Source organism: Oryctolagus cuniculus, chromosome 1 (assembly GCF_051225735.1).
Source record: "Oryctolagus cuniculus isolate XC-2025 breed Fujian yellow rabbit chromosome 1, ASM5122573v1, whole genome shotgun sequence".
In the NCBI taxonomy this organism is placed as follows: domain Eukaryota; kingdom Metazoa; phylum Chordata; class Mammalia; order Lagomorpha; family Leporidae; genus Oryctolagus; species Oryctolagus cuniculus.
In genome coordinates, this window is record NC_142867.1 from 2,367,233 (window position 1) to 2,391,542 (window position 24,310).

The following is a 24,310-nucleotide window of genomic DNA, read 5'->3' on the forward strand; positions in this document are numbered from 1 at the left end:
CAGTGTGGCCTAGACGTGCCCCAAGCACCCTCCGCTCGGCTAGCAAGCCCAGCTCCACATGCTGGCGCCCTCAGCCCACCTGGGAGGCCTCCAGCCACCTCCTCTCCCCACCCCAGGCTTCCCTGACCAGGCCCAGGGGGCTGCTGTGCCCAGGACCCCACTTTTGGGTGCCCCAGAGTTCTGCAGCCGTCTGTCACTTGAGCTGTGCTGGGTGGCTAGGGCACAGACCCAGCAGGGCCTGTGACAGCTTCCCGGGCTCGGGCCTGGAGCTGGGGTCCCGGATCACAGCTGCAGCTCAGACTGCAGGAATGGCTGGGGCTCCCCAGTCTTTTCATGCTCTTGGAATTGTGCATCACAGGCCGTGCAGGTGGCCGGCTGCTTCCCCACACGCGGCCAAGGCCATGGGCCATGTGGGAAGGGGGTCCTCAGGCTGCTCTGTCTCCAGGCCCCTCAGAGATCAGAAGGGGGTCACCCGCAGGGCCTCTCTGGGTATCCCCAAAGGCCGCCATGGAGCTCCTGTCCGCCAGCTCTAAGCAGGGCAGGCGGGGCTGCGGCCCTTCCCAGGCTGTCTGGGGCTGAGGTGGCTGGACACTGGCCCCCAGTGCCCTGACCTGGCTGATTCTGGCAGGCACACGCCACCTCTGTGCTGCAGTTTCCCCAGGAACACAGGAGAGGCCTGGGTATCCAGTGCCCTGACACCCCCGCTGCCCCTTTCTTCCTCACCGCAGGGACCCAGACTGTGCCTCGGGGGAGGGGCCAGCAGACCCAGCTGAGATGCCTGTCCCCAGCCTGGTCTGGCTGCCGGGAGTGGTCACGAGACACACGCGCGGCACTGAGACGTGGGAGGCAGCCGCCTGAGGGGCTTCCAGAAAGCTCTTTACAAGGGGCAGACCCGGCCTGCACCCTGGAGACACGGGACGCGGCCGGCCTCTGTTCCCCTCCCCTGCCCAGCTCACTCCATGCCTGGGGCTTGCCTACAGCAGGGGCACAGGGTGGGGGCTGAGCTGGAGCACGAGAAAGACCAGCCCCCACTGGCCTGGCCCTGACCACAAGGGTGACCTGAGGTCAGGTGTGGTGGGCACGGAGGCCCCAGGCCCCCAGGATAGGACCCAGGCCACACAGAGGGCAGGAAGAGCAGCAAGTGGGAGGGTGGCCGGGCCCGGGACGCCCACCCTGGGATGTGCCGTGGGAGCCGCGAGCACAGAGGAGGTGACGGTGCACGGTGCCCCTGCAGCTCACGTCCGCTCTGGCCCTCAGCAGGTGGCCTTCACTGGCGAGGTCCCTGCAGAAGACATGGGCTAAGAGTGGTCACACAGGGTAGGGAGGCCCCAGGCCAATGCCAGGTGTCCTTGTGAGCAGGGACAGCAGCCTGGGCCATGCAGCCAGCGCCAGGACCACTGGAAGAGGCAGGTGGGACCGGCCCGTGCAGCCTTCAGAGACCTCGGGCCAGCACTGCGGGCTCCAGATCCCAGGGAGCTAAGCTGGGGAGGGGCGGGACTGCGCTGGCACCCCTGCCGCTTCTCAGGCCTGGCCGGGGCCTGGGGTCTGCTCGCAGAGGATCTGGTAGCACAGGAGACCGGAAGCCACCCACAGAGAGCCCTGGTGTTGGTGGCAGAGGCAGGCGTGACGTCTGCTTCAGACTGGCGCAGGAGCCAACCGCAGACGCCGAGCAGACAGGGCCCCCTCTGCAGGGCTGGCGCAGAATGGAAGCGCTGACTTTTCCAGAATCAGGAAGGCTCAGGTCGCCCAGCACCGGGGTGGGCTGCACGGGGCTTCCCCAGGCGTGACGACGTGGCACGCTGAGCTCAAACCGGACAGGAGCCTGCTGGGGCTGTGCGTCCGGACGTTCCCGGTCTCTCTCTCTCTCTCACACTCTCTCACTCTCTCTCTCTCTCTCACACACACACACACGTCCTCCCACTCCTAATAAAGCCACGGAGACCACGCCTTCCTAGCATCAAGTCACTCCCTCCCGAGGGGCATCTCAAAGGCTCAGCTCCTGGCAGTCCTGGGGGCAGGGGCCTTGTGGGTGCTGGAGGCCAGGAGCTCCTACAGACGCTGGACACTGCAGGGTGGGTGGCCATGTGTGGGGCTGCTTCCTGGGTGGTCAGCTGGGAGCGAGGTACCCTCACTCCTCACAGGCACAGCCTGGGCTGACCAGAGCCGGCCGGCACCGCCCAGCCTCCCCAGCACCTTCTCGAGCTGGGTCACACCCCTGCGTGCTCCCGTGCTGTTTCTGTGCCGCACCTCTCAGAACCCCACGCGGAAGCTGGATGTTAGCTTTCTCCTTGTTTTTTGGGGAAAAAAAAAAAAAGTTGATGACGCTGAAGACTCAGAGAAAACGCCTTTGTGTTCCAAGAGGCTCCGGTGCCGGCGCGCGAGGCGTCCGACCCGCCTTGCTCTCCGCTACAGGAAGCGTGGGCTGCACCCCGCCCAGTGGCGGCGGGGGCGGGGCTGGCGCTTCCGGGCGGTCCTGGGCTATAGGCTGCTGTCAGTGCCAATGGTGTTTCCGCTTGGCTGTTTCAATTGGCAAGGGCAGGTTCCCCGGAGACAGGCCCACTGACCCCAGCCCACAACTGCGGACGGAATGCCAGAGCTGAGCGGTCACCACCTCCTTGCTAGCAGAGCTCACATTGGAGAGACCCCTGGGTGGCGTCCCAGCTTCTGTCACGAGCCTGGGGAGCTCGACCTATGTGCCTCCCACCGTGTTGAGATGTGACACACACAGCACCCGGGCCCCAAAGTAACAGAGTCGCGAGGGTGCAAAGGACAGGTCCCTGACACTGCCAGGGGTGCGCAGCCACCTGTGGCCCTGGTCCCCGTACTGCCTCAGTGGCGCAGGTCCACCACTGGGGCCACAGCCAAAGATCCCCCTGTCAAAGGGCAGGTCCGAGACAGTGGGGGACAGGGGTGCACCCCACGGATTCCCTTGAGGCAGGACAGGGGTGTGGAGTCCAGCACTCTGAGAGACACAGACTAAAGTGGGAGAAGGGAGATCACACGGTGCTTGGGGTTTGCTGAGGAAAAAGCATGTCAGAAAGGGATGGGTGGATGGCGGCAACTTCCTGGACAGAACAAGGAAAGCAGTCGGGGCCACTGGAGGAGAACTGAGGGCTGTGTGCACCAACGGACACCATGGGCGGGAAGAAGAGGCCACCCACGGAAAATGGGGGGCACTAGGAATCTTCTCCCTGGTCAGCGCCCACTTCCACAGGGAACGAGAATGCCTGCAGTGCGGAAACCATGAGCAGCCCAAGAGAAAATGGACAAGGGCTTAGCAGACTCTGCTCCACATGAGAGACGCTCCCGGGGACGCTCGTCTCGTGGTCACCACCTCACACCCACTTGGACGGCCATCACCCAGCAAGTCCTGGCGCGGCATGGGGACGCCGGGACCCTGGGGCACCACTGCTGCCAGCGCACAACTGTGTGGCTGCTACGGGACACAGCAGGGAGGGTCGTGGCTGAATTGACGGCAGCCTCACCCTACGTCGCAGCAACTCCATTCCCGGATCTGTGCAACAGGGCTTGCAAGCGCGGTCCTGCAGACACGTGCACGCCTGTGCTGACCACGATGGCCAAGGGGCTGACGCGACTCACATGTCCGCCCGCAGCTGCACTGATAAGCCACACAGTGTGCACACCACAGGCAAACTGCTCAGCCTGGAGCAGGCAGACCGTGCCCAACACTTGCTCCAACACAGACACTGCTCAGAGACCTCTCTACAGGAGGTCTCCAGGGGCGTCAGATCCAGAGGCAGGAAACAGGATGCGGTTGAGGGAGGGGGAGTCAGCACTGAATGGGGACTGGGCTCTGGACGTGGAGGTGGACCCCGGCCCTCCCGCCCACTGCTGCCCCTCCGGGGTTTCCCATTAGCCCGGGGCTCTGTTGGTTTCCTGGAGCTGCCTTAATGAACGACCAATGACTGCAAACCACGTAGGTTAAAAGTCTCCTCCCAGCTCCTAACACCAGAGGTTGATCAGGGTGTGGGCGGGGCCATGCTCCCTCTGTGGGTGCTGGGGGAGGGTCCTTCCCGCCTCTCCTGGGTTCTGGCGGCTCCAGGGGTCCTCGGTTTGTGGCTGTGTCACTTCCTCCTCTCTAAGCTGCCTCTACCTCTCTCATCAGGACTCTTGACGGCAGTGAGGGTCCCTGGACCACTGCCCAGCTCAATACCCTTGGCCGGATCTCATGGGCCAAGGCCCCTTTCCCTTACAAGGCCCCATGGAGCAGCCCCTGGGCAGCCGTTGCTCAGCCCACTACCCTGAGCTCGTGTCTGTGTGTCTGTGTGCACGCATGTGCTGCTGCACACATATGTGCGCATGTGCTGGGTGACCCGTGTGCTGTCCATCTCCCTGCCACGGGTGCTGGAACAGGGCCTGCACCCTTTCCTAGTCTGGTGCCACAGCTTTGCTCCTGGACACAGATTCCCAGGATGCCCCCCCACACGCACTGAACAGCAACCGGACAGGACGCCCGCAGACACCCCGACTGGGCCCCGGTGCCTACAACTCCCCTAGGTCCTGCTATGCACCAACGGGGAGCAGACAGGGCTTCTAGCCCCCCTGGACACAGCCAGCACGAGAGTCTGTGTGGGATCCAAGAGGGGCAGCACCGTGGGGGCGCCCCCTGCCTGCTGGGCGTGGTCACTGCACCCATGCTGGATGCTGCCCAGCATGTCCACAGGCCAGAGTGGGCGCGGCTGCGGCCTTGGACCACCCGCCTCGGTCCTGTAGCCCCAGGCCCCAGCACCACAGCCCCTGGCTCTGGCACCTGCAGACTCAGCAAGGGAAAGCACACAGCTGCCCCCGACCAGTGACAGGACGCTGGAAGGGACGCTCGGGGCAGCGGCCCCCCACGCGGGCTGTGGGATGCACGGCGATTCGGGGCTAACTTCCTCCTGCCAAGAAGCTGATGCCGCAATCTGATAAACGACATCACCGCGCCTGCTCCGCCGCTGCCTGTGCTGGAGTCCAGGGGGCGTGGGCTTGGCGGAGCCCGAGACGGCGACTGCCGGGAAATGAGCTGAAGCCGGTGACGGAAGCAAAGCAGCTCCTTGCCCTGATGTGGGAGTCCCAGAGGGGGACAGGACTCGTGGGTTACGTGGTCAGTAAGTCCACACACGCCTGCACGACTCCACTCACGGGCCAGGAAACGGAGCCCCGGGGAGTGGGTGCTGCCGAGTGGCCCTCTGAGGACCCCCATGGGGGAGCTGGGGCCTGAGGCCCGGCAGCCTCCTTGTCCCTGACCCACGCTGAGTCCCAGCGGCTCAGAACCCGGCAGCAGCCACGCTCTCCTGAAGACGCGCCGTGCACCAAGGCGGCCGAGGCAGGCCCCCACTTGGTGTAATCTGTGCAGCTTTTAGTAGTCAGAAAAAAACCTGTGGGGTTACCAGCACACACACAGCTGGAAGATTTCCTAGAAAAAAATCTCGATTCTGACTTGGCTCAAAGACGGGGCGTGTCTGTGATGGACACGGGGAGTCCCGACAGAGCAAGCACGGCCAGCGTCAACAGGGGTGGCCCCTGCCCAAGAGGCCACATCCGGGGCCCCTGCTATGAGGGGGTGGCCTCCCAAAGCTCCGGCTCCTGCCAGTGACACCCGGGGTTAGGTTGCGGCACAGGAATTCCAGAGGCAGAAACATTTGGGCCCCGGCAAAGAGGGCCTGGGGTTTAGACTCCAACGCAGCTTTCCCAGCTCCACAATCAGGTAAAACCAAAACCACGGGAGGGGCCGCCTTGGTGCACGAGGGTGCAGCAGAGGGAGAGGTGCCCCAGTCTCCTGCAGGCAGCCTGGAACCTGGGGGAGCCTGTAGGCCCTCTCCATGAGTGGCCCCTGTCTGTCCTCCTGGTCACAGGGTGGGACTATGGCGCAATCGCGGCCACAGTCCCAGGCAGCAGGACAGGAGCGGCAGCACCTTGCGTGGGGGTGGTCGGGCAGGAGAGGGCAGAGGCTGCCGGGGGCATGGGGCCAGGGGAGAGCTGAGCGTCCGCGTGCAGTGCTCAGCCCGCGCACCGGGAGCGCTGCCCAGGCAGCCTGGTCTGATGTGGCTGAAGCTCTGGGCGCAGCAGCCTGGCCCCAGGCACGGGCACGGGCATGCAGGGCAGGTACGGCCCCTTGCTCGCGGCTTCACTGGGCAGCAGGGGGTCCACGTCCCTGGGCGAGCATCCAGCACTGGGGGTCCCTTGGGGTCTGGCTGTTCTGAGTGGCTGAGTTCCGGTTCTTTCTGGGGAGGTGCTGGGACTATATACCAGCAAGAGAAATGAGAGGGGCGGGCGGGGGCTGTACATCCCCAGCATGGCCCAGGGAGGCCGTGTCTCCCACGCTTGCCCAGGGCCGGCGGGGTCTCTGGGGAAAGAAATTGGCCAAGACCCTCCCCGTGCTCCCTGCAGCGTGCCCTCAGGTCAGTCTGCCGTGTGCGGCCACTGGCCACTGGTCTGCCTTCCAGAGAAACCTCCTGGGCTGACAATGCCCCTGGGCCTCGCAGGCCTGGCAACTTTGAGTTTCCACTGGATTCGAATTTGAATCTAACGTGTGCAGCCCCGGGGGGATCTGTTTAGCACGGGGGCCACATCCTAGGAGAGCTGTGGGCGACGACAGGGGCCGAGTGCAAGGCCATGCACTCTGTCGCCCCCACCGGGAGGGCAGCGCAGGTCCTGTCTGGTGTCCAGGGACAGCGGTTGAGCCCTTGCCATGGCTGCTGCGGCAGGGCTGGGGCTCCCCGTGTCCGTGCCTGCCAGGCATCCCCCACCAGCCTACGCCCCTCCTTCACCTGCCTGACACCTTCATCATCCCTGGGAAATAGCAAGTGACATAAACGGAGCACGGATTTCCTAGAGATTTCTATCTGGCCCAGTTGCTGCATCTGCGGAGGGTGCAGGAGAGCTGAGAGCTCTGGCGCCGGGAGCGAGTGTGACGGGCGTGCCGGCTGCCGGGCCGGAGCGTCACGTGCGTATTCACCTGTAGCTGGGCGAGGAAAAGGCCGCTTTAACTTAGTGTACTTATTTGAAAGGCAGGGGGATGGGGAGAGAGGGAGGGGCAGAGGGAAGGAGAGAGAGAGAGACAGAGATGGCAATATCCCAACTGCTGGTTTGCTCCCCAAATGCCCACAGCAGCCCGGGCTGGGGCAGGCCAAAGCCAGGAACCTAGACCTCAATCCAGTGGCACGGAACCAAGGACTGGAGCCATCACCTGCTGCCTCCAGGGGTGCACATGAGCAGGAGCTGGAGGCAGAGCAGAGCCAGACCTGGAACTCAGGCGCTCTGGTGGGATGAAGGCATCCCGATCAGTGTCCAAACCCCGGTGCACCCCCAGCCTTTCTATAGAACACGTTGTATTTATTTGAAAGGAGGAGCGAGCGAGCGAGTGAGAGAGAGAGAGAGAGAGAGAGAAAGGTTACTTTTTTTTTTAAGGTTTTTATTTATTTGAAAGAGTTATAGAGAGAGGTAGAGACAGAGACAGGTCTTCCACCTGCTGGTTCACTCCCCAAATGGCTGCAACAGCTGGAGCTGAGCCAACCTGAAGCCAGGAGCCAGGAGCTTCTTCTGGGTCTCCCACGTGGGTATAGGAGCCCAAGGACTTGGGTCGTCCTCTGCTGCTTTCCCAGGCACATTTAGCAGGGAGCTGGATGGGAAGTGGAGCAGGTAGGATGCGAACCAGTGCTGAGGGCAGGGCTGTAACCCACTGTGCCACACGCCAGCCCGAGGGAGGCTACTTTTACCAAAGAGCCGAGTCCCCTTTGTTGCACCCCGTGCTGCCCCTCCTCCCAGGCAGCCCCTTGTCAAGTTCCTGTGCAGCCCCCAGAACTTGTGCACCCGTTCCTGTCCCCTGGGAAATGCAGAGGGGAGAATGCACCCAGCGTGTTCGCACACTTTCTAAGAGAAGTACAGATATCAGCACAGCTACCCCCATGAGCCTGCCCTCACCGGGGAGGTGCGTGTCGCGGGGACCCCCTCGTGTCTGTACACCCATCCCAAAACACTCTCCCCCTTCCTCCCCAGCCATTCAGGGTGGCCGGGCACCTGCCACGTGCCTGGTGCCTCCTGTGAGCAGGAGGGAACTGAGGGCCAGGCAAACACCGTGCCCGTGTTGGCTGCCAGAGAGGGTTAGGAGCAGGGTGGAGACAGAGCTGGCGGGGGCAGGATCTGAGCTGCGCCCCTCCATCGGAGTCTCCACTGGCCCGAGGGATGCTCCGAGTTGTGCGGGGTGCCGCCGATCCTGGTGGGGCTAAAGAAATAGGCTGCGACCGGCACCTGGTCTAGCAGGAAAGGCTTGGTGCCCGGCATCCCATGTTGGAGTGTGCAGGTCCGAGTCCTGGCTCTGCCCGGTGTCCAGCTCCCCCCTATTGCACGGGAGGCAGCAGGTGATGGCTCAGGTGCTTGGGCCCCTGCCACCCACGTGGGAGACCCGGAGGGAGCCCCTGGCTCCTGGTGTTGGCCTGGCCCAGGCCTGGCTGCTGGGGAGTGAGCGGTGGATGGGAGACCGTTCACTGTCTCCTGTCTCTCCCTCTCTTTGCCTCTCGAATAAATGAAAATAGAGCAATAAAAATTTTTTAAAAATGCTTATTCGCAGTGTGTGCCACCATGAGCACCATCCAACCCCAGAACTTTCTCCCCCTCCCGAGTGGGGACTCCTTTCCCGTTCAACAGGAGACCCGGCCCCTCCGTTCTGTTTCTGCCTGGGCAATTCTGACAGCTCGGGGCGCCTCCCATCCCTGGAGACCCAGCTGGGGAACCCCTGGGATCCCTCCACTGCCCACCCATCTGCTGGTGCTTGCCAGCGGGGCCTCCTGAGGAGGGGTCCTCGCCTGGCACAGGGCCAGCAGCCTCCTTCCCTGCTGCAGCTGAGGCGAGGCCAGTCACAGGCAGGCACATTCTCTGCTGGGTGTCTCTGGACACAGGGTCAGGCCATGCAAGGCGGGACACAAGAGGGCTCACAGATCCCCCCCGCCCCCCAGCCCCACACGGCCACCAGGTCCTGTCTTCCTGTGATCAGCTACTGAATTCCTCCCCTATGCATCTATCCATCACGCAACAGCCCAAGCCTTCGGGAGAGGTGCACCTGTAACTCAGACAAATGAGGGAGAGGAAGGGAGGGGACCTGGTGTGGCAGGGATGACGGCCACGGCCACAGTTAATCAGAAGACCATGGCGAGAGCACCTTGAAGGGGCAGGCAAGGTCCTTTGGCTCAGTGCCTGGCAGTGTTGGGCTGGGGCGGGGCTGGACAGAGGGGCTGCAGGCCGGGGACAGGCTTGGCCTCGGGCTGTTGGGCACACACAGCCTGTTCTCCAGGAAGGAGACATAAACTGAACAGATCAGGCGAGCGCATCCAGAGGGCTCATCAACCGCCACCCAGGGAAAACAGACAGACAGCAAACAAGACTTGTTCCTGGCACAGATGAGGCTGGGCAAAGCCAGGGATGAAAACACAAGACCCTCAGCCCCACTGGGGGGCTTCCACGACATGGCGGCAGCATGTGTGCTGGGCCAGAGGCTTGGGGCTGACTCCCCGTGCTCAGTGAACTATGCTGTCAGCTTGCCTCAGCCCAGGGCAGGGCCCAGGAGCGGGGTGAGCGAGGCAGAGCCACACTAGGCCCCCAGAGCCCCTGACCGCCATCCTCTTCCAGGTCAGGACAACGGATCTGGAGCTGGACTTGGCTTCGAATCCTGTGCCACCATCCCTCACCACCCTCACCTGCCCCGTGTCTGATGGCACCCACACCACCCCCTTTCTGGGACTGGGCGGGTGGCAGGGGACCCTGGCAGTTGTCACAGGTAGTTACCGGCACGGTCGATGCCATTGCTCCCAGCACCCCTTGCACGCGCTGGCCACCTACAGAGAGGGCAGTGATCTGGTCTCCGGAGTGGCTGGGCCTTGCACTGCCAGTGACCCTGAGTCCAGGCGGGGACGCCAGGACATGGGGGTGCCGCGGGTTGGGCCCGACTGACGTGCCACACGTGGGGTGCAAAGGAGCTGGTTTGTCCCCTAAGCACTTGCTCTCCCTCAGCCCAGGTGCTCGCTCCCGCCCCCGAGTCAGCTCAGCCGTCCCAGACGCAGGCCCCGCCTCCGCCCCTCCTGCTCTCGTTCCTCCCTTCGCGTCACAAGAACTGACCGCTGCGGGTTTGCCCCTGCCAACCTCAGGTGACAATTACTCCCTACTGGGACCTCTGGAAGGTGCTGCCCGTGGGAATGAGTCCCCCAACACCCCCCGGAGGTCAAGGGCAGGGCTCCCTCAGAGCAGAGAGTGCGCTCCGGCACGCCTGCCCCGTCCCGCCATGTGGTGCCCTGGCCGTGAGCTGATGCGGCACAAGCCGGGGCCACGCAGTCTGCAGCGTCGAGAGCTACACAGTCCGGGCTCCATACGGCCCAGCACGTGGCGGCCAGCGGTGGCTGCAGCAGGCAGACGAAGATACCGCAGGGGTCAGTGCCCGCAGGACGGCCTCGTGCCCGGGGATACCCGGGTGGTATGGGGGGTGGGGGCTCACCCTCAGAGCTGTCTGGGAGAAAGGACCAGGTCACCCTCACACGCGACTCCTTAGGCCTGGCCCTACACAGCCGTCACTCAAATCCAAGGACGGCCAAGGACGCCAGGCTCGTATGGTCATCACATGTGCTCCAGTCACGGTCCAGACCCCAGTCGGCAGCGTCTCCACCCTCCCTGGACGGTGATCCTCCCCGACTAGTAACAGGGCCCTGGGGGCGGGTGTCTGGCCTCGGGGCTGATGCCCACAGCCCGTGCTGCAGTGCCCAGGCTCCACTCCAGCTTCCCACGGGCGCAGACCTGAGGAGGCAGCGCTGATGGCTCAAGTCGCTGGTCCCGGCCAGTCACGGGGGAGACCTGGGTGGCGTTCTCAGCCCCTGGCTCCAGCCCTGGCCCAGCCGCAGCTGTGGTAGGCATTTGGGGTGAGAACTAGGGTTTGGTTCTGTCGCTCTGTCCGTCTGTTTCTTGCTCGCTCTGCTTCTCAAGTCAATGATGAAGATGATGAAGGAGAACGAGAAGGGGTCGGAGCTGAAGCTCAGGTAGGACTACTCAGCAGCCTTTCACGCCCCGCACGGAAGAACAAGCCCTCAGCGTCTCCCCAAGCCTGGCCACACGTAACTTCACTGCCCTTCCAGCTTTCTGCCTGAGCCCCGCTCCCTCCTGTTTCTCTTTCCTCCTCCTCTTCCTCTCGAATGGGGCGGGGCATCCTTTTTTCTCCCGAGGGCCATCTGAATAGTTATAACATCATGTCCATGCTCTACAAAAACATTGACTTAAAGACCTGCTACAAACTTCCTGAGTTCCGAGTCCCCGTTGGGGTTGCCCTAGCGATTTCGGGGGCCTCGTGCAGCCTGCGTGACAGAGCTCCCCGTTCCTGCTCTAGAACCTGTGTGGCAGAAGACATCTGATGAGGCCATGCTTCCGCAGGTGACGTGGGAGGGCAGGCGGGAAGCGGTAACGGCCGAGGGAGTGAGGGCAGGGATGCGGGATGGACCGCTGTGGTACCTTGCGTGCGTCACTCAAACCAGGCGCTGCCCGCGGTGCGGCCGCCACGAGGATTCCTAGACGCTCGGCTCTTTGGTCTCTGAGGCCAAGGGCGAGGTTGTGCCGGACCCAGGCGGCGATCGAGGAACATGACTGCCTGGTGAGCCAGGACTTCAAACAGCACACCGGCTGCAGCCCAAATCGCCTGGGGCCGGCGCGGAGGAACACGCAGCCCTCCAGCACGGAGATGCCTCCCAGCCAGGCCTGCTGGGGGAGGGGTGGCCCCAGGCGGCCAAGCCCACGCCATCTTGGTAGGCATCCTGGGGACTAGCTCTGACGCTTGGCGGGGCACTGCCTTGGCAGGGCTACAGGTTCAGCTCCCCCAGGCCTTCACACGGAAAAGGCGGAACCAGAGCCAACTGTGGTGCTAACAGGTGTCCTGCTGGGGGGCAGTGACGAGAGGAGGTCGGCAGGTGGGGCCTGCGGCTGAATCCTGCCGGCTGTCTAGGAAGAAGGTGGCCAGACAGACAAGCAGGCCCCATCTCTCCTGCTATGATAACCCCGGCCACCTCGGGACTCGGCCCCCGGCCACCTCGGGACTCGGCCCCCAGCCGTGGCCTGCTCTGCCTTGGTGTTTTGTGACACAACTGGAAACGGACTAACACAGCACCTCCACTCGGGGTGTCGTGGGGTCTGTGCCATACTTGTGTGACAGCTGGGGAGCCTCTGTACCCAGAGTCCCACGTGAGGGTCAGGACTCAGTGGGCATGCAGGGAGCAGATGCTGTGGGCTTGGCGAGCAGCAATGGCACGGCTGAGTCCACCTGCTCAGCAAGTCACCGTCCTCCCCATCCCCAAAGCCCAGCCTGCCCCGGGGAGCCCCCTCCCCCATTCCCAGTTCTTTCACTCAAGCAGGCCTGACCTAACCGTCACTGCCAGGGGAGGCCTGTGACCCGAGGCAGGCACTCAGCATCTCCCGTAAGTCCACTGGCTCAGGGATGGGCGGGTGACCAAAGGCAGACAGGTGCGATGCTTTCTCTTGGGGTTCCTCAACGACAGGATGAGAACAAGGGGATGCCAGAGCCTTGCACCTGCCACCTCCACGGGGGGAACCTGCTCAAGGAGACCAGAGCCACGAGTGCACTCGGGACTCTGGGGACACTGCGAGCACCTGGAGCCAGCTAGGACGTCTCTGGAATGACCCCTGCTCAGAACTGGGCACTGCGGGTGCCGAGCATGTGGCAGGCTGGCTCAGGAGATGTCACGTTTGGCATGGGTGGGATTCTCTGCAGTCAGCGTCCTGCCACCTGGTGCTGAGCTGTGACGGGTCTGAGACCTGGCTCCCTGCCCTCTGCTGCCCCGCTGCTTCCGCCCGGGTGACGATGACCGCGGTCATTTCAAGGACTGTGGTGATCCCCTGCTGACACAGCCCAGGTTGGGGCACTGGGTCAGTGGCTTAAACTCAGCATCACCGGCAGATCCAGCGATCCCAGGGTCAGGTACCCACCCTGGAGAACAGAACGCAGGGATCCAAAGTGTTCCATGGATGCTCACAGCACACAACCGCCAAAAGGTGGGGAAAGCCCCAGAACGGGTCCACGAGCCGCGGCCTAAGCACATGATGGACGAAGATTCCACCTCGACCAGGAGCGCAGCATGGACACAGGCTACGGCTGGACTGGCCGCAGAAACCTCAGCCAGATATAGATGCCAGAGGAAACCCCACAAAGACAGAGTGGATGGCTGGTTGTGGGCTGGGAGAGGCTGGGAGTGAGCGCTGCAGAGCACGGGGCTTCCTCTGTGGCTGTCCCCAGCCTGGGGGTTAGCGTGAGATCCCGTGAACGCACTGCTCCTGCCACGGAACTGTGTGTTGTAAAACGGGTGAAGTCGTCAGCCTTCGGGTGTCTGTATGTCCCCACAGCAGGAGAAGGTACACCCAACAGAAAAACAAGCACCGCTGTGATGACAAAGTGCATTTCTTTTTTTTTTTTTTGACAGGCAGAGTGGACAGTGAGAGAGAGAGAGACAGAGAGAAAGGTCTTCCTTTGCCGTTGGTTCACCCTCTAATGGCTGCCACGGCCAGCGCACTGCGGCCGGCGCACCGTGCTGATCTGATGGCAGGAGCCAGGTACTTATCCTGGTCTCCCATGGGGTGCAGGGCCCAAGGACTTGGGCCATCCTCCACTGCACTCCCTGGCCACAGCAGAGAGCTGGCCTGGAAGAGGGGCAACCGGGACAGAATCCAGCACCCCGGCCGGGACTAGAACCTGGTGTGCCGGCGCCGCAAGGTGGAGGATTAGCCTAGTGAGCCGCGGCGCCAGCCTGACAAAGTGTATTTCTAAGAGACACAAAGACTTGAAAACCCAGGCCTCCGCCCGGCTCCGACCTCTGCGCATTCCCGAGTTTTATCTGTGGCTGCCGCAATGTACCCAGGCCTGCAATGTGATGATTCTAAGGCCAACGTGGGGTCCACTGTGCAGGCGATGGCAGGGCTCACTCGAAATCCTGGGGGTTTCCCCGGAGGCGGGCCACACATCCTGCCACGTACTCCCTGGGACTCTGGTGGGTCCTGGGACCCTGCAGGCAAGGGCCGGCCCACTTTGGCTCTGACCTAAGCTGGTTACCCTTGTCCTGGCAACTTTTCCAGTTTCTGAGGGGGGCGGGGAGGGAGGTGCACAGGGCAGGTCCCGGAGGGAGGAGCCACTGGTCCGATACAGTACATCCTGGGCAAGTGCTCCCCGGGCCTGTGGATGAGTGATGGGAGGGGCTGGCCTCATCTCTTCCATCAGCAAACATGAACTGACTCTGCGCTCTGTCCAGGCTCGGCTGTTCTTAGGGCTGGGCTGATCCACGGCATGAGACCCCACAGCGGCTCAGGGCCTGGCTGGGGCGACCCTGACTTGCCAACCCACGTGGTGAGCAGGCTCAGCAGGTGCTGGTGCTGCCATAAGAAACTCTCCCTCGTGCAGCGGGTGGGCAGGCAGGTTTATGCCATTGCTCCCTGTCTCCAAGGGTCAGTCCTGTCCTTGGCCTCTGAGGTCAGGCTGCACGCTGAGACCCAGGGGTGGGCACAGCCAGGCGGGCCCTGCCCCTACACGGCCCAGACTCCCATGGGCAGGACTCATGCAGCAACACCACAGTGGGTCCTTGTGGGGGACCCTCTTGGGGGAGAGGGAGCCCAGCCTGGAGGGGCAGGGTCTGCACCCCCATCAGCTAATGGTGAAAGCAACACTAGGAGCAATGGTCCCTCTTGCACACGCCGCCTGGCAAGTGCCCAGCTCTGTCCCATGCTCACTTGCTTAACCCTCCCAGGACTGTACGAGACAGGCGCTCTTCTCATTCCCACTCTGCAGATGAGGGAGTCAAGGCACAGAGGGGTTAAGTGGCCTGTTCACGGACACACGACAAAGTAGGAGTTGAACTGGCCCCGGGCAGCTGCTTCCCGATGCCGTGCTCATAAGCCTGTGTACTGTCCAACCCACTGCTTCTCCAGGACAGCGGCCTCCAATCTGGTCCACCCCCCTTCTCCAGAAAAGGCCCCCACGGCCTGGCGATCGGAAGGTCACAGACATCTTTGCCAAAATCCCCGAGGCGGCAGAATGAGCGTTCGGGTCCCCTCCCGAGCGGGTGGCGCCCGACCTTGTCCTGACATTTCGGAGACATCTCTACACATCCCTGCCTCTGAGCTGCTGTCCTGGCTGTGTCCTGCACCTGCGCTGCTGCCTTCACTGGAGGAAGCCTGAGTTCCTGCCACGTGCACGGCTCTGGGTGGCCCCTCGTCTCACACAGCACACGCTGGCAGGACGTGGACAGGCGATGACCGGTCACTGTGGGCGGGTGTCACAGAGCAGAGGTGGGAGGAGAAGGCGGAGGTACCCAGGTGAGGAGGAGGGGGAGGAGAGCCAGAGGAGAGGGCAGGCAAGCGCCCAGGGGGACACAGCACATTCTGAATACCAGGGTAGAGGGTGAGGGTCAGGGTGTGGGGGATCCACCCCCTCACTGGCTATCTCACTGCCTTGTCCTGGTGGCCTCCTCTGCTGCCTGGGACTCTGGGAGTCCCGCCGCAGGCTCACACACCCCCCTCCCTCCCTCGCTAAACCCTCAGGGACAGCCCCAGTTCATCTCCATGTGGGCCACACTGCAGAGGCTGGGCACAGAGGAGTGTGCAGAGGGAAGAGTCTGTCCCATGGAGCTCAGACGCCCCGGTGAGGGCTCAGCCTTGTGGCACCCAAGTGGGAGACCCCTCCTTCTGCAGCCATGGCCGGCCCCCTCCCTCCCCATCTGACTTCCTGCTGCTGCACGCACACCCTAATTCCCACGGCTGGATATCTCTATCAATTATAAGATTCTACAGGGCATTTGGTGCTGCCTTCCTTCAGCTCATCTGCCAACCCAACCACTCGAATCGAGAGACTCCGCAGTGTAGACAAAGGCAAATCAATGCTAACGAAAGCCTGCCACGTGCACCTAGGGAAACTGAGAGGGCAGGTACAGAGGACCCAGGGGTCCTGTCTCGGGGGACCCATGGGTGCAGGAAGGGACCCTGAGCCAGAGGACTCCATTGTGGAGATGTGACTTCACTGCCTGTGGCAGGTCTCACCGCACACAGCCTGGGGCAGAGGAAGATGCTGTGAGACGCAGCCCAGGGACTCAGGACTGACGCAGGGCATCAGCAGATACAGTGCAGAAGCAGCAGGCTTCGGGGCCAACCTGCACTCGCATCTCTCTGTGAGCCCAGCAGCCTGTTCCATCCTCCGAAGTTTACGACTGTTACCTGCAAGATGGGTGTAACACACTGAAGTCCCAGGGGTGGACATTGCAGAATACATGTCTGCGGCTTCTCTTGTGTGTCAGGTGCTGTACCAGGGGCTGCAGACGCAGCAGGGTCCAAGCCTCCCCCGAGGGGAGACCAACAGTGAGCCAACCAGGAGATGACTCAGGGTTCACGATGGTTTTGGGCACACATGTGGCCAGTGGCAGCCGGGGGCTGCCCAGAGAGGCCTCTGTGAGTGGGAGGAACATGAGCTGAGACCTCAGGGGTGAGGCGAAGGCGGGCACGAGGCACAGGAGGTGCAGGGGCACAGCCATGTGGCTCCCTCTGCCCCTCCTCACAGGAGAGAGGACGAATCAGATGAGCACTGTCACTAAGTAAGGAGCCTCATGCCCAGAACGAACAAGGGCACAGGGGACAGAGATGGACTCTTAAGGGGAGGAGGGACGGGCGGCATGCAGTCTTCCTTCAGGCTCCTGTCCACCCACATCTCTGGTTCAGCACCCTGGAGAGAGCCAGTGACCCGCAAGGCTCCACGCCCCAGAGGGATTCAGCACCACGGACAGAGCCAGTGCCTTTTCCCAGCCCCCAGCCCCCAGCCCCACCCTTGCTTCTGTGACTATTTCTAGATGCTGACCACCACACACAGATGGACCTACTTGAGGTGCTCCCTGCGTTGGCCTCAGTCACCCCCAGCTCCACAACATCCGGCCACTCCCTAAACGAGCCCTGAACTTCCCTGACCCCCAGGCTTTCTCCCTAGCCCGCCCTCCCACTCCTGCCCTTGACCACACTCTGGGTTTGCTCCCATTCTAGACTGAGTTCCCCAAGAAACTGTGTCAGATTCACGCCCCCCCCCCCCCATCGCAGCATTCCAGGCACTGGAGAGCTGCTACCGAAATGAGTGACTCTCACCATTGCTACCACCGGTCAGCGCTCACGAGGCCAGGCACTGAGCTGTGCGCCTCACCGGAGTTTCGTTTGCAGGTTAAGGTGCCGAGGCTACAGGAGCAACATGCCCAGGCCGCACTCGGTGAAGAGGAGGCAGAGCCTGAGTCACACGTGAGTTGGACGGCACGCCCGTGCCCTTGCCCACGGCCTCTCTCTGTCTCTCCAACCTGGTGTGCTGCCATCTGCCAGTCCCACGGAACCTGAGCACAGCAGCCACGGTCCCCTGAAGTGATTCTGAATCTTTTTTTAGCCCAAAATTGAAATCACTGAAGCTTCAAATTAGAACCCCAAAAGGACTGAGCCAAGACTTCAGATTTGCTGGAACCAGGTTGCCTGCATTCCCCTTCTCGGCAGGATCACTGGGCTGCTGCTCGGCCCAAACCACCTGTTCCCCATCGACACAGAGGACACAGGGACGATTCCCCTGGCCCGGGAGGCTCTCCCCGACGTCCGGGGGCTCCCCTCAGAGCAGTGGAGACCCCAGTGCTCCGACTCGTGGAGTTCCGACCCCAGAAGCGTGACAGGACACCACCGACAGAGAACAGAAGTGCTGCACACTCGCAGGGACTCCGGGCAGCCTCTGCTTGCCTCTGACTTGGAGATAACACGATGCTGGCTCTGGGGACCCAGGCACCACCGTGAGCCCAGGTCAGGAGCTCAGCAGTCGCCCTGGCTTCCTGTGAACACCAGCTGGAGCTGGCCTTTAGCTCAGTAATGGAATTAAATACCAATTTAAAGCCACAGAAACAAGGCATGAAGGCGCTGTTATGGTGGGGGTGGGGTGGGGCGGGGCAAACACAGTTCCAGGCCTGGCCATCAGGGCCATCAGCAGGACGAGTGACAGAGTCAAAGGCAAGAGAGGAACGTGCAGAGCTGGCCCCGAAGACAGGGCCAGGCCCTGGGCTCAGCCGCGGGGTTTGCCGCTGGAGGGAGAAATGTACACCTTGACAATCGAGTCAGACGCATGCCCAGACAGAGCCACACGAGGCGGTGAGCGCGCCGAGCGGAGCAGGGCAGGTGCCTGTGTCGGCTGGGGCCCTTCCACAGCTCCGGCTAGCTGCTGGCGGAAGGGCCTGTCTGTGCAAGTCTGGCGCGTGGCAGCCGTGCTGTCGCTGCTACCTGCTCAAAAGCACAGCGGTAAGAATCGGCCGCTGCCATCACCACAGATCACCGTCACCACAGGCTCAACTGGTGTTCACCGATTCCTCCTCCGAGTCAGGCATCGCCGCCGACCAGCAACCAAGGCTGACGCGGCGCCAGCCTCGTGCTCGGCACCGCCGACTTGCGGTCTTTGTGCCGAAGGCCTGGGCTGGCCCCGTGTTCTTCAGGGATTCAGTTCCCATCTTTTTTACTGACAGGGAAATGGACTCAGCGAGCAGATGCTGGTTAATAACGAAGCCAACGATCGACCAGGACGTTTAACTCGGGCTGGAGGGTGGGCGGGGGCAGACCTGTGTGCAGCAGGTGGGCACCGCAGCACGGCTGGAGGCAGGGGGTGGCCCACGGGTGCGGGAGCCTGGGCCATGTTCCTGAGGTGATGGCCTGAATTCCTGGATGGTCTCAGGGCAGGATGTTACAGCGTCGCTCTGAGCATTGTCACTGAAACACAGACCCAAACGACGCAGCCCTTCCAGGCCCACTCTAGGGCACGTGTTTAATACGAGGGAAGAGTCATTAGCAAACCGGAGCTGCCTGCTTTAATTATGAAGGAAAACCTATTTAGAGAAAAGAACACAAAGCCAAGATCGGCCACTTCAGGGCCAAGAAAACAATCACAGGGACCACAGGAGTCTTTGCAGGAGGCGGCGGCCCCGCGGGGCCACCCCCTTGCTGAGCAAACATCCCCACCTCGCCATGCGGAACTCAGTGTGGGCCTCCCACGTGAGGGCCAGGGACCCAGGCAGTAGAGCCCGCACCTGCTGCCTTTGCCTCCCAGGGTGCACATGAGCAGGAAGCTGGAATGGTCGGTCAGTGGAGCCGGGACTCGAACCCAGGCCCTCTGATACGGGATGCGGGCGTCCTAAGTGGCCACCTCACTGCCGTGCCACACGTGCCTACCCCGGTAACGCTCTCCCAAGAAACGGTTTTCTACTCATCACAGATGAGTGCTGCTCTTCCCGAAAGTCTTTGCGACGCCAAAAAGTCAGAACGGAAGGGAACACAACACAGCGCCATCGCCGCGGGGCTCGGCCGCCCGCCTTGCTCTTTCTACGCCTATGTGGGGAGGGGCGGTCACCACCTAGATGCACTTTGTTCAGATTCTGCTTTTCTCGCTAAACACATCGTAGCCACTCTGCCGGTATTAAGCACTCTGAGCAAGCAGGATTTTAATGCCTTCGTACAAATCCACGGCAGATGTTCACGTCCCCTGATTTTCCGGGACACTGTGATCTCTCCCCCGGCTCCCGGCGCTGCACACGTGCCCGGCTCAGCTCTGCGGCTCTTGCTTCACCCTGCCAGTGATTCCTCCAAGTTCACGGCAATTTATCCCTTCGCCTAGCAACACAAGTCCTCCCACAACGGTATAGTAATAACAACCACAAAAAAGTCTGCTAACCTGAAAATAAGAATGCGCGCCTTGTGTTCTCTGCCCTCTGCCCCAGGAAGCACTTCCAAGTGGCTCTCCTGTATCCTGGGGCTGCAGTGCTGCCCTGGACAGCCTGATCCAAGCCTCTACATGGAGCAGAGCATGCCGGGGGCAAGGCGCGGACGCACTCCGTACCTCCCCTTCCCTGCCCGTAAGTGGGGGGCGACGGCAGGGGTGGCCGTGAGAAGGAGACGGGACAACGCAGTGCCAGGGAGGGGTGCTCCCAGGCGCCACCGGCGAGGTCTTGCTGCAATCGCCATCGTCCTGTGGCTGTTCCCCCACGAGCTGTGTTCCAAGCAGCTGTTCCGAGGTGGGGTACTCGGCTCGTGAACGGAACTCCAAGAACAGAAGTTGGGTTTCCAGAGGTGGACTTTGGCCAGAAACACAGTCGTGGTCCCCAGACCAGCTCAGCACGGCACCTGCTGCCGACAACCATGCTAGAAGATGGGTGAGCAGTGTGGATCAGTGGGGGGTGGGGGTGGGCTCAGGGTCTCACTGGCTGGGGCCCCTTGTGGCTTCCTCTAAGCTCCTGCCCCTTGGTTCTGACTCAGTAGGGTAGTCAGGGGCCAGGTCCCTATGCTGCTAACAGGCCCGAGGGACTCTGCTGCCCGGCCAGGCTCCCTTGGCCCAGGCTGCTGCCAGCGCCACACGATGTCAGGGGACATCCCAACCCCGCACACCTTGATTCCTTGATGCCCAACCTCATCTGGGAGCCCTCCATAGCCTCCTTATGACACGTCTTAACTTTTGGAAGTGACCTCTGACCTCTCACTCCCACAGGGACAACCCCAAAGGGGCAGCTGATGGAACCATCCCTGGAGGCTGACTCTCCCTCGGAACCCTCTGACCGCAGATCCTGACATCTTGAAAACCAGCTTGGACTGTGTGTCCTTTCTCCTGGCTGGTGGAGCCCCGCCCCCACCTCTCCCCTGCACAGTGGCAAAACCCTGTCCTGACCCTGTCCCCAGTCCCCGGAAGGGTTCAAGGCTGTTGCTAGCTGGACAAGGTCAGCACTTCAGCTGGTCTGAAAATGGTAAACACATCCGGGCTCACAGCCACAAATCCAACCAGACACGGGTTGGAAGCGCTCGGAAGAAGACTGGCACCTGCACGGAGCACGTGTGTGCTTTGTGATCGCCTAAACAGCACGCTGGGGCGGCCGCTTACAGAGCAGTCACATTGCATCAGGCATTACAAGTCATCTCCAGATGACTGGATGCCAGCAGCCTCCGTGCAAACGCTATGCCACTTTGAGGCCACAGATTCCAGTATCATACGGCAGGGTGGTCCCGGGACCACCACGGGCGCACGCATACCCTCTCACCCACCTCTGAGACGATTCTTTATGACAATCAACTCACACCCCAAGACCCATCGTGTGGTCCTCGTTCTGCATTTGAAGACAGCCGCCTGCTGCTACTCACTGCTCCCGACTTGGGTGGCAGGTGCACAACCAACAAAGGGACAAACTCTCCCTGAACGCTTCCTTGGGTAGGGCAGAAACACACCCCAGAAATACCCAAGAAAACCGCCGTGACAGGAACCCCTTGGCTCCAGGTCCCGGGGCCAGGCAGGGGCCGGCGGCAGCGCTCGCTCCCGGTGCTGCCCTTGCGGCGTGCGTTTCTTAAAGAGGAAACAATGCCCTGACATACTTTCCAGGTGCAGCGCGAGAGGCCAGCTCGCCCAGGAGTCTGCCAGGAAGCGAGGACAGGCGGCCCCTCCCACGGAGACCGCGGGCCCTCAAAGGCTCGGGAACCGCCCCCACCAGGGAGTCTGGCGCCCAAAAGAACGTGCACTCGGGACATGCGGGCTGTTTGAAGTCACCCCTGCGAGGCTGGAGGTTTTTCATGGAAACCACAGAAAAGCGACCTGTTGGGGAAAAGCCTGTGTCTGCAGAACTAGAAGTGACCTTACATTCTCAAGGCTAAATGCAAAAGCCAGGGACCAACTCAGCAGCGAGTGGCCGGCTTACGTCAGCCCACCTGCTGGGGGACTTCAGAGCCCCCACCCCCACCTGGAAATCAACTGGGAGAAGCCATGCTCCCCCCAGTGCCCAACCCCTGTGCCCTGCACCCGCCTTGGTGTCTGAGCTAAGAAGTTCTGCGGGGCTGTGAGGGGCCGGGTTGTCCTGCAGGCCACCTACCACTTCACAGGGCCAGCCCAGGGAACCCTGGGAGGCAGAGGTGGCCTTGGGCGTCCCACCTGCTCCACGACAGCAAGATCAGAAGAGGGGCCTTGAAGAGAGAAGCGCAGGGACCCCCAACCTCAGCCTGGCGCACGGCCTTTGTGGACACCTCGGCGCAGGCGTAAAGGAAGAGCCAGGGACCCGGCACAGGTGCCTCCGGTGTGCACGTGTCCTTTATCAAGGGAATGACCCAATGAGTGGACCATGGGGCTGCTCCTACACTTTCAGCCTTCACAAATTACTGACCACCAAGAACCGGCACCAACCCAATAGGACCTCGGGGAGGCCTCCTCCCCGTGCCCAGCACCCTGCATGCGCACACGCCCACCGCAGACTCCAGCGCCGCCTCCCCGGCCAGGCCACGCCCCCTCCCTGTGTCTCTGGCTGTCACACACAGGAAGGGGACTGACATCACCACCGCATCCCACAGAAGATGATTCAACTGCTCTGTGCATCTCCACGAGGGTTACAAATCGAGTTAACCCAGGGAGCTGCAGCGGCTCCGTCTCCATCATTCTGGACACGCACCCGACAGTCACAGCACACAGAATCCAAATTAGCTCGTTCCTTGCCCCAACCAGGCTGGGACTGGGCTATCGTAACTCAGATACATCCCCCAGCACAGAAAATGAAAGCAAGACAAGATCCTTGGGAAAAGGCAACACACTGCCATCTCCTTCGAACCGGCCCTTCTGGGTCTCCACCCCGCTTCAGTCGTCTGGAGCAGCACTTAGGAGACCGTGAGCGCAATCGCAGCTTCCAAAGCCACCTTGGTGGGGACAGTGTCATGGAGAGAAGCGGCTGCGCACGGCCAGCTCGCCTCGGGCTCAGATTGGTCTCCTCTGCAGGACGGGCGTGTGTCCGGCGGCCCGAGGGCGGGGACTTGTGCGGGGCTGGCCGGACCCAACACACCTGCTCCTTCCACCTGCTTGTGGCTTTCTGAGGCAGAGCACCCGGGACTCGGGGCGCACACTAAAGAGCCAAGAATCAAGAAAGTGAACTCCCACTGAGGGCCACCAGCATCTCCTTGACTTTTCAAAACTGAAGTCTTCCAACCTACAACTGCTCAGTTCCCCGAAGAGCAGCACACTGCTCTGCCCCACGAGGCACAAGGGAAGGCGGGGTGCCCAGCTGTGCCCTGGGCCCCACGGAGAGCGCAGACATGGGACACGGCCCTCACATCCGGCAGGCTCCTCAGCGCACAGAACGTGCCCTGCTGAGCGCCCAGTGCCTCTGAAGTCAGACGCTTCCTCCTGGTGCCACCGACTCCAGCTGTCCCCGGGCCTCTGTGCCTTCGAAGGCCACTGTCTGCCCAACTGCCAATCCACGGGCTCCCAGCCACCTGTCACCAACCTCACGCCAGGGAGTGCCAACCAAGACTGTGGTAACTTGCCCTCAGGACACATGGGGTGAGGACGGCCACATCCAGACCGCCACGAATCTACCCGTGTCCCCAGCGTCACGGCAAACACACACCACTTCTTTCCACCTCTACTTCAAGACCACTGGCCAAGGCTCACGGCCACGACTCCCAGGCAGAGTCTTAGACGCCAGGCTCCAGGCCCACAGGAAGGAGCGCCCACTGCAGAGTAGCACAAGTCCACGGCTGCCTCCAGCAGCAGCTCCCGGTCTGGCCCCGCAGCCACGCTGCCACCGAGACCACCGAGCCTTCTCCCAGATGAGAGCCGGCGCTCTCCGCATGCAAAACGACAAACACCAGGGTCCCTACCTCAATCAGGAAGTCCCCGGTCCGCAGCCCGGCTTGCCATGCCACCCCGCCCTCGTCCACGGACTCCAGGTACTGCAGGGCCGGGAAGGCGGGCGTGGGTGTGAATTCTTCAATGGGCGTGTCAGCTGGGAAGAGAAGGACGGCTTGTTACAGCTTGTTGTGAGCCAGGGGGGTGTCCCCCCGAGGTGGCTGTGCCTGACCTCCCCACGGGCGCCGGGAGTGTGAGGCTCCCCACGCCGACCACCAGCAGGAGGCCGGTTCAGGTCGCCTCCGCGCTGGGAAGAGCTGGAGGGACGGCTGCTCCTGGGCCAGCACCAACTTCAGCGCTGACGCCAGCTGCGCGCTGGGGCTGCCATGTTTCGTGGCCTCCATGCTGAAGCCACGGAGGGCCATGCTCCGCGGTACGTGGCTGCAGGCCTGTCGTTTTTTTAAAGGCATCAGTGACTAAACATTTTGAGCTCTAAAAATGGAAAAGTTCCTCCTGTACCACACGGAGCTACAGAAACCCCACACGGAGCCGCTCGGCAACTGTACGTCCACGGTGAGTGGCAGCCCAAGGACTTCGACCTGGGACGTGGGCCGAGCTCCACGCTCACTCCGGAGGTGGCGGCAGATGTGAGCCCCC

General features: G+C 62.3%; 1 protein-coding gene across 17 annotated transcripts in view; it reads right to left on the reverse strand.

Annotated features, from left to right (window-relative positions):
• The window catches only part of SHANK2 (SH3 and multiple ankyrin repeat domains 2), a 390,809-nt gene that overhangs the window by 91,615 nt on the left and 274,884 nt on the right, over window positions 1–24,310 (reverse strand). For all 17 annotated transcript variants that reach the window (XM_089307208.1, XM_089307180.1, XM_051839167.3 and 14 more), the window contains one exon: window positions 23,686–23,810. In XM_089307208.1, the coding sequence (XP_089163334.1) occupies window positions 23,686–23,810 (125 nt within the window). The remainder of the gene's footprint in view (window positions 1–23,685; window positions 23,811–24,310) is intronic.